At 40.4% G+C, this 12,075-nt stretch overlaps 1 protein-coding gene across 2 annotated transcripts in view; it reads left to right on the top strand.

Annotated features, from left to right (window-relative positions):
- LOC117937118 (protocadherin-15-like) overlaps nt 1-11,381 on the top strand; it is a 167,331-nt gene extending 155,950 nt beyond the window's left edge. Inside the window, exons 36-40 of one of the 2 annotated variants that reach the window (XM_034860830.1) lie at nt 1,031-1,052; nt 1,697-1,735; nt 1,947-2,020; nt 6,233-6,362; nt 9,969-11,381. In XM_034860830.1, the coding sequence (XP_034716721.1) occupies nt 1,031-1,052; nt 1,697-1,735; nt 1,947-2,020; nt 6,233-6,362; nt 9,969-10,739 (1,036 nt within the window). In that variant the 3' untranslated portion in view covers nt 10,740-11,381. The remainder of the gene's footprint in view (nt 1-1,030; nt 1,053-1,696; nt 1,736-1,946; nt 2,021-6,232; nt 6,363-9,968) is intronic. The other variant, XM_034860831.1, reaches the window with a different exon arrangement.
- The last annotated feature ends 694 nt before the right edge of the window (nt 11,382-12,075 follow it).

Genomic DNA, 12,075 nt, shown 5'->3' with positions numbered 1-12,075 from the left:
GAACATACTTTTGGAATCGATGAAGGTGTGTGTGAGTTCATCTGACAGGGCTGTGGGGGTTCCTCAGATCAAAATGCCTTGGAACTAGTGGACCACATTATCACATCTCTGACTGTGAATCCTATTCTTCCTCCATCGTGGACACTTACTGTAAACCCGCAATTAAAAAACATAATGATATTATTTAAGGATTGTTATCAATTTTGGTTACAATTTACAGGGGTCTTGAACTACCCAATTTAGGATTGGTAACAGATGCTCTATGTTGACCACCTGCTCAACCATTCACCACATCGGTCAGCGTTCTGTCAGTTGCTAAGTGCTGCTTCACTTTAACTCACGTCTATCCGTTGACTTTTTGTTACAGCTGAGAGTATTTGCTGGCAGAGTTCAAGATTTATGCTAAACAACATGTTTACATGCACAGATTTGAGATTGCATGTTTTGTATATTCCCTGGTAATAAATATTCCTGTACTCTAAAGCATCCCACCTTTTGAACTAGTCACTGAAATATGGATTAATTATTGTTGTGGATAATACTGACATATTTCTCAACAATAGGATGAGCTCATTTGGGGTGTAAATGAGATATGAATGTTCTGTATTTATAAAGCTAAAATTAGATTATTTACCAAAATTAAAGAACAAAATAATCAGTAAATGACAGCAGGAATGGTTAACTGTAGTTTCCCAGCTTTTCTATGTTGTTTAGTCCTTTAGTCTGTGTCTTTTTGTCCCTTATATAACCCTCCACGTGTCTCCATTTATCTCAAAATACTCACAATCCCATGCACTCAGACAAATCTTATCTTTTTGCTTTCTTCTCGGCAACTGGCTTAAATTCTGCAAAATGTAACATATTTCCAGCAACCACTTACATTTGGGTCTTGATCACACCCCATTTCCTCTGCAGTAAGGAAAATTCAGAGCAAAGTGCTGACACGTATTAAAAGCACATCAGAAGTATTATGTATAATGATGGGTTCTCTTGGTAATGGCATTCTTTCTGTTTGTCTTTGATCTTCCAGACGTGGATACAGACAACATGATGTAGGTGTCTTTCTCTGTATGCATGCCATATAGTTGCATGTGTGTCATTTACCTTTTCTTATTTCCTATGATGTTCAGTTGTGCCCTACATTGTGTTCTGCTCTTTCTATTCTTTTCCGTTTGAGGTTTTTCAGTTGGAACAGCTTGTACTGTAATGAGTGATTTGTATATACTATCTACGTATTTGTATCTATGACTGATTCTCCCATGTCTGCACTCTATTGGTGGCGCTTATTAAAATGTAAAAACCCATGAGACATGCTGGAAAATGATACCAGTTGTTTATTGTTCAATATATACTACAACAATGTTGGTAATACAACTGTTGGTGAACATCCATCCCCCAAACAACTGCATTTTATTCCCTTGGACAGCATATTTATTTTGAAAATTATAAATATTTAATTTCAGTTCCAGAGTGATATTCACTATTACAAAAGAAATATCTGCTCCTACAACACCGATTGACAACACCAAATGAAAACACAGAAATGCACAGACAGAATCCTTTACTTTCTAGCGAAATTTATGAGGGAACCTCAGGTATTGATTTTAACTTTTCAAAATAGATGTAAACCATTTTGGGGGAGAGCTCCTAACTTCCATTTGTCCTGTCAATCGTTGCTTTTCTTTCCCTCTGGCAGACGCAACAACTTCTCCGACCTTCTCTGCTCAGACCAGAGGTACTCTGTCTCTCTTTTCGTAATACTTCTTCACTCCCCGTGGGACTTTCTGCCTGTGTGCATTTTAAATAAGTGATGTGTCTTTGTGTGTTTTGTGTTTTTGTAGAGAGTGTGCATGTGGTGCGTCCATGCGTGAGAGATATATTTGGTATGTATCTGTGTCTGCATGTGCATGTAGGAAGCTACTAATAAGAGTCTGTCAAACTCACAGGAGTTATCAATGGAATCTGGCATCGACCCCGGGCAGGACTACTACACACAAGATTATTACAACTATGATCACGGGTTTGTGTGCTCACTCTACATACCATTTTTTGTACATGTGTATGTGTGTGTTTTCTTATCTGTAATCTTAACTTTCTGTGGTCGGATGGTTTATCTGCAGCTGTTTTAACTCTTGTATTGGCGCTTTTCAAGCTTCTAGAATTAAGGTTATATGATTTTTTTATTCTAGTTACAAAACAATAACAACCTCACTACAAAGCCCATTTAGAAGCTATTCTGGAGCGTTCTATTGTATCACATGATTTTCCTCAGATGAAGTTGCCCAGTAAATGAAAATGCAGATGTTCAAATTTCCATTTTCTTGATGTCGTATTAGGAAGAATCATGAACACAGTTTTTTACATAGGTGATTTTTCATGTGCAGTGTATAATTGCCATATCTATCAATCAATTTGTTTGTCATGTGAAATCATGTCACAATTCCAGTGAAATATACTACCCTTATTGAAATTATCATACTGATTTGAACCATATTGCCCAGCCCTAAAAATCAGATTCCCAATACAATAACTTTGTCAAAAAAAAGCTCAATAGGTCTCATTGACTGTAAATACTACTCAGCCACAGCTGCATAAACATCACTGTATTGTCCATTGGATAAAAAACTGGTGTTTGCCCCTTTTTTAAAGCATTTTGTACTTACCCCTTGCAGTGTAGTTAATTCAGTATTGTATCTGCATTATTTACCAGAAGTGGCAAACTAGACCTGACTTTTTTCCTTGGCACCGGTGAAACATATTCACACGAGCCTGGAACTTACTGTGCACACTTTGTGTCAGCCTTGTGGCAAATGCTTTGATATTAACCTGTCCACATCAGTCACACAGTATGGCAGTGACTGTGAAATTGAAATTGAATTGAAAATTGACACCAGTGACCAGCCTCATACCAGGCTTCCCGCACTTGTGTGGTTTATATGTTTTTGAAATGAAGGAAGCAAAAAGAGCTGAAGGAAGATCTAACAGGGATTTTGTTCTATGTGTGTGTGTGTGTGTGTCTGTGTGTGTGTGTGTGTGTGTGTGTTTGTGCGTGTGTGTGTTTGTGCGTGCTTGTGCGTGTGCGTGTGCGTGTGTGTCATTCCTTGGATTCCTTATGTTGAAAAAGCATAAAATACTGTATCTGGCGATATACTGAACACAAACACATTAGATCAAAGCATTCATGAACAAGATCTATAAGGATCAACCTAGTGTGTGTGTTATTCTTCACCCAGCTTGCAATCTGTGCTGCATTGTGTATTTCTTATAATTTTAGCTGCAGACTCCCGGGAACTCGATTTTGTACACCCACCCACACTCACACATAAAAACACAGTAGCAGACACACAAATTCTCTCAAGGCAGACACAGTCGTTCACTCACTCATTCAAAAAGGCTCTCTTGCTTATTCTTTCTTTCACACACACACACATACACACAGCTAATTCTCTCTGCCTAGCATTGCAACACTGTAGCAGCTAATCAGGCAGCCAGCCGTGGAAGCAGACAATGGGCCAGATGCTGTTGGCTTAGAGCAACATCCACAAACTCATGTCTGATTCTGCACGTACACAGGAGCAGGAAACCAGACTTTGCAAGCCGGTGGGACTCTGATCTAATCACTTTATGTGTCACCGGTGTAAATGGAAGTTGTAGTATTTTTTTCAAAGACTTTGCTAACAAATGCTAAACCCGTCTCTTAAGACATAGACAAAGTTTTCTTGCTTGACTTTTGTTTTTGAGAAACCAACAACAGCTGTTCTAGTGTTTACCTCCAAAGTTGTACTAATCCATTTGAAAAACAGTTGGAATGATGTTTCATAACCTTCTGACCTTTTTTTTTCATCTGTATTCAAAAGAGGAGATCAAAATGGGATTTTCTCTGCATCTGGGAATGTAGCCATCTGCCATTGGCATGATTCTGATTGGATTTATACAGATGCTGTAAATAACTTGAACCATTTGTTGCACAGGTCTGATGTTTTGATGCATGTCTGGGAAAAAAACAACAATAACAAAACAAGCCAAATTTCTGTTGCCCTCTAGTCAAGAGTAAAATACTCAACTGCACACACCACGGAGCAATAAGGGATTAAATCTGGCTTTCCCAAAAAAAATTTGGCGTGGGTGATGAGCAGTGTGACTGTAAAGGAGCTGATAGGTGCTGAGTTAGAGTACCCACAGGAAAAAATATAGGATAAGGAAAGTGAAATCCTGGATTATTGCCTCAATGAAGACGAAGTTCTTATTTTTTTTAACAGAAGCAGGACAAAGATAGAAGTGTACATATCCAGGCAGGATAAATTACAAATGGGAACAAATATTAAAGAGATGGTTCAACATTTTGGGTAATACACGTATTTGCTTTCTTGCAGAGAAGACACTAAATATGAAGGTACAGCCGACAGCTAGTTAACTTCTCTTAGCATATAACTGGAAAGGAGGGAAACTGCTAACCTGGCTCTGTCCAAAAGTAACTAAATCTGCCTACCAGCATCTCTAAAGCTCAGTCATTAAAATGTTATACATTTTTTGAATTGATACAAATTAGATTATAAGTGACATCCCTTCATTCATTCTTACTGCAGAGCCACATACAATTGTTTTAAAGGCTTTGATTACCAAGACTAGTTGACTGACTTTTGTCATGAAAAAGTGATAGACTTCTCCCATTTAGATATAATTAAAAGAAAATCTATTCGAAACAGCAAACTCGAAACTCCTAATTTTATCCCCAAGAGCAACCGTCCCATAAAGAAAAATTTTAATTTCATGTTAATTTTTGTGTGAATTTATCAAAGCTGTAGATTAATTCAAGCCAGCAATTATGAAACTCATAATTCATAGGGCACAGCAAATTGGGTTCATTTTTTTTGTCCAGTGGCTTTCTGGGACTATTAAAGCATACGGTAGGCCTAATACTCTTTGTCATGTGATCACAGGTCCTGGGATCATTAAACAATCACTTAGCATGTGGAGACCCTCCTGAAAATGACCAGTGACCCAGTTTGGTCCACTTTTTGTCTGTATACACACACAGCTACAAGAACACACAAATTCTTGGCTGTGATGCCACTGATTCTGGCAACTATGACCTGCATGTATTGATTCTCAGTTTGTTACTGCCCCCTAGTGGAGTCGTGGTGAGGAGAAGTGACAAATGAACGTTGAAAGAGACCTCTCTAAGAAAAGAGTTACTGTAGCCTTTAAGTAATTTGATTGTGTGTGCACTTCAGTTTGAGTCTGCGGGTTAATGACTGTAAAATCCCATAAGCAGGTTTTAGTGGAAAGTTAAGACTCATTACATTAGATTTAGGAGGCCATACTGTGAGGATTATAACATGCATGGCTGGCCTGGTCCTTATGTGTTGACACCTTTTAGACACGTTTCATCTTTCTTTGCCTTGCCTTTCTTTTTCCCCCTAACACATCTCCACTTCCCCTTCTTATCACCCAGACACGTCATTCACTTGCCCCTTCAATTTCTTTATTACTTGGCTACTCAATGGAATAGGAAGGTGACTTCTCTCACCGGTGGACTGTAAGCAAAGCGATTACACAATACAACTTTTCTGTACAGCTAGGTTACGAAACCAAGCCAAAGGACTTTCAGCAGATGTGTTACTTTAATCACACCGGGACATATTGTTTCCAGGATAGGATTTAAAAAGATGTGTTTTTTGACCCGCTAGCTCTCTGTGTTGCTTGCTCCAGGGCATGATGCCCAAGTGGTGATGCACAGCACAGTTTTTGGCTGGTGGAGCCAGGCAGCACCCCGGGCAACAGGCAAAGAGATACAAAAGGGAGGAAAAATGGATTCCACTGTTTACTGCGAACAAAATGTCTCCTGGCAACAAAATGCTTCTTTTGTGATAAAGGCAGCTTTGCTTAGGCAAGTCATTAGACACTGCTTATCAGTGGAGTGAAACCACAGTGTTGCCCTGTCTGTTATTGCTTTAAGTGGCTGGGGCTAAGCATTAGCCAAGTCCAAAAGTTTTGTTTGCAAAGCACATTGCTCTCCTGACGCATCTGATTGACAGAAGCTGTTGAACAACATCACCAACATCATTTATTCATGTATTATTACAAAAAGCAATAATGGTAGAAAAATATCCCCTAAAATGTATAGCAGTGAAGTCGGCTTCTTCTGCTGTGCACAGCTTCTTATTGGTAATTGATTATCTTTAATGCTTTCTCTGTTTTTTTTCCTCCCTCCTTTCCTCTCTCTGTCCAGGTATGACCTTCCTCAGTACGGCAGTCGCAGGAAACTGATCTCACCCGCTGGCCTCTATGATGAATATGGAGAAGTAGTTGTTGATGATGACGGCAGCTACTACTACAGCCCACAGGAGTCTGACGGAGAGGTAAACACAAACAAACTACTGCAGGAACAGAGCAACATTTAAATTACCACTATGACAGGTTACCTGCATCCATGATGTGTAAAGAGTTGTTGATTACAGAGACATTTATGGATTTTTCACAGTATTCTACTAGAGACAAAACAGAAATGTGGTAAAAGTCCTGAATCAACGGATTGTTCTAATATAGCTAAAATCATTAAAAGTGTTCTTTTGGTGATCACTAACACAATGGACTGTAGACTGCTTTGAAGGACACTGCATCATTTTCCATCAAGGAACAGTTTAACCATTGTGGGAAATATGCTTATTTACTTTCTTGCTGAGTGTTAGTTGAGAAGATAATTTGCAGTTTAAATGTCTTTTTGTTCCTTTCCTGAATGTTTTTATTTGGTTTTGGACTAATATTATCATGATAACAGGTGAAGAGACAGTTTGGAGGAGGTGGATTAGCCCAACACCCTGCTGACCTCCAGCCCTGTCCTCCACCTTCTCATGGGCCATCCAGAAAGACCCCAGCGGCCCCAAGAACTGAGGGTGACAAACACCAAGCCTCAGAGGGGGCTACAACCACCAGCACAAAGCCTAAGAGCTCCAGTGCAGCTGCCAGGTTGAAGGCTGTGATGAGAGTGAGCACACCACTGTCCTCTGGTAGTAAAACATCTGGACAACCTCCTGCCATCCACTTGCCCTGGAACAAAGCCAGAGTCAGGCCAATGGAAGAGGGGGCTGGAGGTAGAGACAGACTGGAGGAAAGAAAGGGGGAAAGAGTGGAAAGGGTATTTCAGATAGAAGAGGCATGGAAAGTAGAACACAGAGGGGGAAGAATAGATGAAGCAAAAGAAAGAGGAAGTGAAAGAGGAGGCAGAAGAGAAATGGAAACTTGGGGAAGAAGCAACAGAGGTGACGTGACAAACAATGGGATGAGAAATGCTGTCGAAGTAGGAGTAGGCATCAGGCCAGAGCATAGGGGAGAGCTCCCTGGCCACATTGCCAGGCTGGACGGCAGCATGGTCATCAACGGGAGTTATTTCCAGACATCCGTTGAAGCTAGCAAACCCCTGCCAGTGACACAAAAGCTGAGCGAGGCCCTCAGTCTTATCTCCCTCACCAGAAGACTCCAGGGACCTGCCAGGGTGGGAGATGAACAGTGGAGCAATGGAAAGAGCTGGGACAGAGAACGAGAGAACAGTAGGGAGATGAATGGCTCCATAGGAGATATGAGTGTTTCTGCATCAGTGTCTGAGAGCGCCATTGGGGAGGAGAGGAGGAAGTGGGAGAGGGAGTTGGAAGAGGAGAATAGCTCCTCTAAAGTATGGTGGAAGGGAGAAAAAAAATTTCATGACAGGGATAGTATCAGCAAAGAGTCTCCGTCAGAATTTTGTCCCTCCGACGCAAGTAGCCTCAGCTCATCCTTTACAGCCGAGCGCGACAATACCCAATCTGATACAGAAACAGAAAAGGAAGAGGGAACTCCCGACAGAGATAGAGAGTCAGAGAGTGAAAGCCAAGATGAGGAAGAGTCAGAGTCTACGAAGGAGTCAGGGTTGGAGAGTGAGGATGAAAGAAAAGAGTCAAGCAGAAAACGCTCAAATGGTAGAGCTACTAACAGTTATGTGAGTAGCAACGGTGCTAGTAGTAAGAGTAGAAGAAGTAGTCCCCACCTAAAGAGAGAAAGCCCAAGCAGACAGCAAGAACGAAGCAGACACTCCTCAAACAGCAAAGAGACTGACAGAAACAGCCGCAGCAACTCTCAAAGGTCGAGATATTCAGGTTCTGCAGTTAGTGGTTCTAGGCCCAAGACTTCTAGACACTCCCGGCCTTCACGTGAAACAATAGAGGAAGAGAGTGAGGAATCAGGAGAGGATGAGGAGGAAGGGGTGAAAAGCAATGGATCACAAATTTCTTCCTCGAGCAGGCGAGCAAGCAACCACATCCAACCGGACATCAGCTCAGGTGGGATGGACACCTCGGATGACTTGTCACCCATCATTGAGGACACAGAGGAGGACGAGAAAAGCAGTGGCCATGGCGGGGAAGGAGAAGAGAATGAAGAAGAGAGGGATTTGGAAAATGAGTTTGATTGAAATACAGATGAGGCCCTAGTTCCCCCCAAGATTGAATTCTTTGCCACTAAGTAAGATCTTAGTAAACATGTCTGGATTGGGTGTGCAGTCATTACCTGAGTGGAATTTCTTCTTTTTCCTATTTTGGTGTGATTTACATTCACAGAAGTTTAAATGGCTTGCACGTCCTCCACTGCCCTCTAGTAGTATATCTTTCGTTTTATTATACGTGTATCTTAAATTCAATTTCAATCAGCCTATCCTCCTCTCCCTCTTCTTTGCCTGCCTTGCCGTCCTTTATAGAGCTCTCATACCCTGACAGAAGTGGTCGACTGGTTTACTTCTGTAGCTTTTCCTCCTGGGTTGACTTGTCTCATTATCCTTTTGTGAAAGCTCAACTTCAAGGTCCAGCTCAAAGATTTATATTCACTGACCTTTCTCTGTTGCATTTAGCTTTTCTCTTTAGTAGTTTATTTTTCTGTGTCCATCTCCCTATATTTGTCAGTTCTTCCAGTGCCTTGAACTACAGGGAAAAGATGTTTTCTTGTAATGGTGAACGTATTTGAGTCCTTTTTAATCTTCCTGTATGTGTGTGTGTGTTTGCGCATGCACAGCAGTGTTTGCTCATACATAACATTATTTTACTGTCATACAGTATTTAATGTTATAAAGTGATGCATTCAATGTGGAGATTAGTATAGTTTTTAAAAACATTTGCTTTCTTTCTTTTTTCTAAATTAGTAGCACTAACTGAAAAATTTGGAGTAAAAAATGTTGCACTGACCTGTGTTTGCTGTGTGTGTGAGAGTGCTACTTTTATTGCGTTCATTTTCTGTTTACACAAGACAAATATTTTATATGGAAAAAATGTCTCACAAATTACATTTGAGCTTACAAAACCTTTACTAGTTAGTTCTCCTGACATCTAGTGGTCCAAGTTCTTACTTTGCAGCAGTAGAAATGAACCAATGCCCTGATGCCCTGTAATTACCCTGATGTCGGTAAGGGCGATAACGATACAAATATTTGGTCACATAAAATCTGAGATATTGGCCGATATATACATATTTAAAAAAAATACTAAAACGCATAACAAAACATAAACAGATTTCCCTAACATTAGTTATTTGTAGTTGTTTATTAGTTCTCACTAAAATAATATGACAATTTGTTTTATTGTCACAACAAACAGAGGAACATCAAAATACATTAAAGTTTTGATAAATAAAATGTATAAAAATAAAAACTTAAGATATAAAATTTAAAATCCTTTTGAACAAAAACACAATAACAAAATAAATAATACATAGCCTATGTTAATGTAGTAGCTACTATAGCTTAGGGCTTGAAAGCAAGTTACACTTCAAAATTTTCACAAATGTTCTACTAAGCCTATCACATTTAGATTTTAAATTCAATGTATTTATTTAAAGTGGTTTAAGTATCGAGAGCGCACATATGTGGTTGGGATTTCTTTTGTGCAAGAATACTCTCAGACTCCGTTTCAGATGTTTAATGACATGTTGTTTGTGTGTTTTCCCAGCCTGGCAGTAGAAAACGTCGAATCAAGTTGGTGGTGGACCGGGAATATGAGACTAGCTCCACGGGAGAGGACAGCATGCCAGAGACCCAACGCAGCCGCTTACCCTCCACCCTCAACAGCCACTCTAATGTCAACGGCAGCATCTACGTGGCCCAGAATGGCTCCATCATCCGCACCCGACGTACAGTAAATGCCACAGGTCCCACACACACCACCACCATGAACAACAACCTCAAACTCACCTCCCCCGTCTTCAGCTCACGGCTGGCCAAGCACTTTAAAAAACTAGACAAAATGGCTGCCACACTGGAGGAAAGAGTACCCCTGAACAACCCCAGATTAGCAGCGGACGGCGGGTGCAAGACGCTGCAAACCTTCCAAAGTTCAGGAATGGCTGCCTCTGAGACGGCCACTTCCTCTTTCTCTAACACTGACAACAATAAAACGCTGAATGTGTTTAATACTCGACAATCTAGCGTTTCTTTAGGGTCGACCAGCACCACTAACACTGGCCCCGACAGTGAAGCGTCAAAATCCAACCTGCTGAAAGCGGCGCAGGGCGGCACAGAGCTACCTCCGAGCACAGCTGAGAGAGGCAAGCTGAGTGAAGCCGAGAGAGAGTCAAAGGTAGACAGCAGTCATGATGAAGACGACAATGGACTCATTATGAGGGAGCCGTTGGAGTGCCTGAGTGACAGAACGCAGTCGGATGAGGAGGAATTATGGATGGGCCCATGGAATAGCCTTCACATACCCATGACTAAACTCTGACTGATCATGACTCCACTGCGCTAACTCCTTATTGCCAAGATCGTTAAAGCGCTCCGACATCATTTCTGTTCATTAGTTGTGGAACTAATGGGGATGCTCCAATCCAATTAAAGGCATCTAATTAACAGATTGGTACTCAGCTAAAATGTGAATTAGCATATTCTGGGGTTCAAACTACATTTGAGTAAGATGTAAGATTCCTCACATATTAACTAACATTCCATTTATTTGTGTTTAAATTCAGAGAAAGATGATGAAAAACACATGGACGTTTTGTGAGTCCTCAAGATTCCAATCAGAGCATCCCTTAAGGCTGACTGATCTAAGAGCTTTGACCTCTTTGGAAAACTGGACCTAGAATGAGAGGACTTGTTATATTTCTATTTTGCTATACGATAATATAACTTGAGGAAAAAATGATGAAGTTTTTATGGCCCTTTAAAGCGGCTGGTGTCTCTGTTTGGACAGCACTTATTTCATTCAGTATTACGGATATTGGTGCAACTCATCTTGAATTTGCCTGAAACTTTGCATTGACACATGAAGTCTTGTTCAAACTTGCCTTTTTATCCTTGTCAAGTTGCTTGGCAATTTTATCCAAATAAAATGTCATCCATTGAAACGTGGAGTTCGGCTAACTTGGTGCTGTGTCGATGTCTCCTCTATCAAGAACTAACAAAACATGGCCGTGGTAAGATGTGATTTTCTAAGGGTCTAATTGGGTGTTGACTAGAGGAACGTGGTCAGTGCTTTTTTGGTTCAGATTTTTAAATTCAATGCTTTGTTCTTGAAAATGTTTCAGAGTTTCTCTCTCTATTCTCTACTTGTCTGTTTTTAATGTTTTGTTAAAAGAATAGTTGACATTGTTTATATAGGCTGATTACACTTTCTCACCAGGTGTGAGGTGAGAGGATTGATGCCACTCTCAGAAGAGAGTGGTATCAACCTTCTAACCATCTAACTCTTGGCATATACAGTACATAAACTTGGAAAATGTCACGTTAAAAGATAGGACTATCCAAATCTTGAGTCACTGTCCATCTAAAACTGTATTTTTAAATGTTTGGTTGAGAAAATCAGGTCATTGCTAAGTGATGATTTAGATTTTAACTATCAATTCCTCTTGGTTTCTAAAGGCATGATGAGCGTATATCATGTACAGTATAAATAGACATTATTCATGAAAGAGAAATTCAGATGAAGGCTTTATCTCGATGACAGGCTATGAGATTCTTTCCAGTTATTCTCATGTTTAGACTGAAGAAGTTAACGGAGCACACGGATCCTTCTCCCTTCTTGAAGTTCATGATGACAAAGGTGGAAGAACTTTTTAAAT

This window comes from Etheostoma cragini, chromosome 21 (assembly GCF_013103735.1).
Source record: "Etheostoma cragini isolate CJK2018 chromosome 21, CSU_Ecrag_1.0, whole genome shotgun sequence".
Taxonomy (NCBI): Eukaryota; Metazoa; Chordata; class Actinopteri; order Perciformes; family Percidae; genus Etheostoma; species Etheostoma cragini.
The sequence above is the reverse complement of the archived record's forward strand: the minus strand, read 5'-3'. Positions and strand labels throughout refer to the sequence as shown.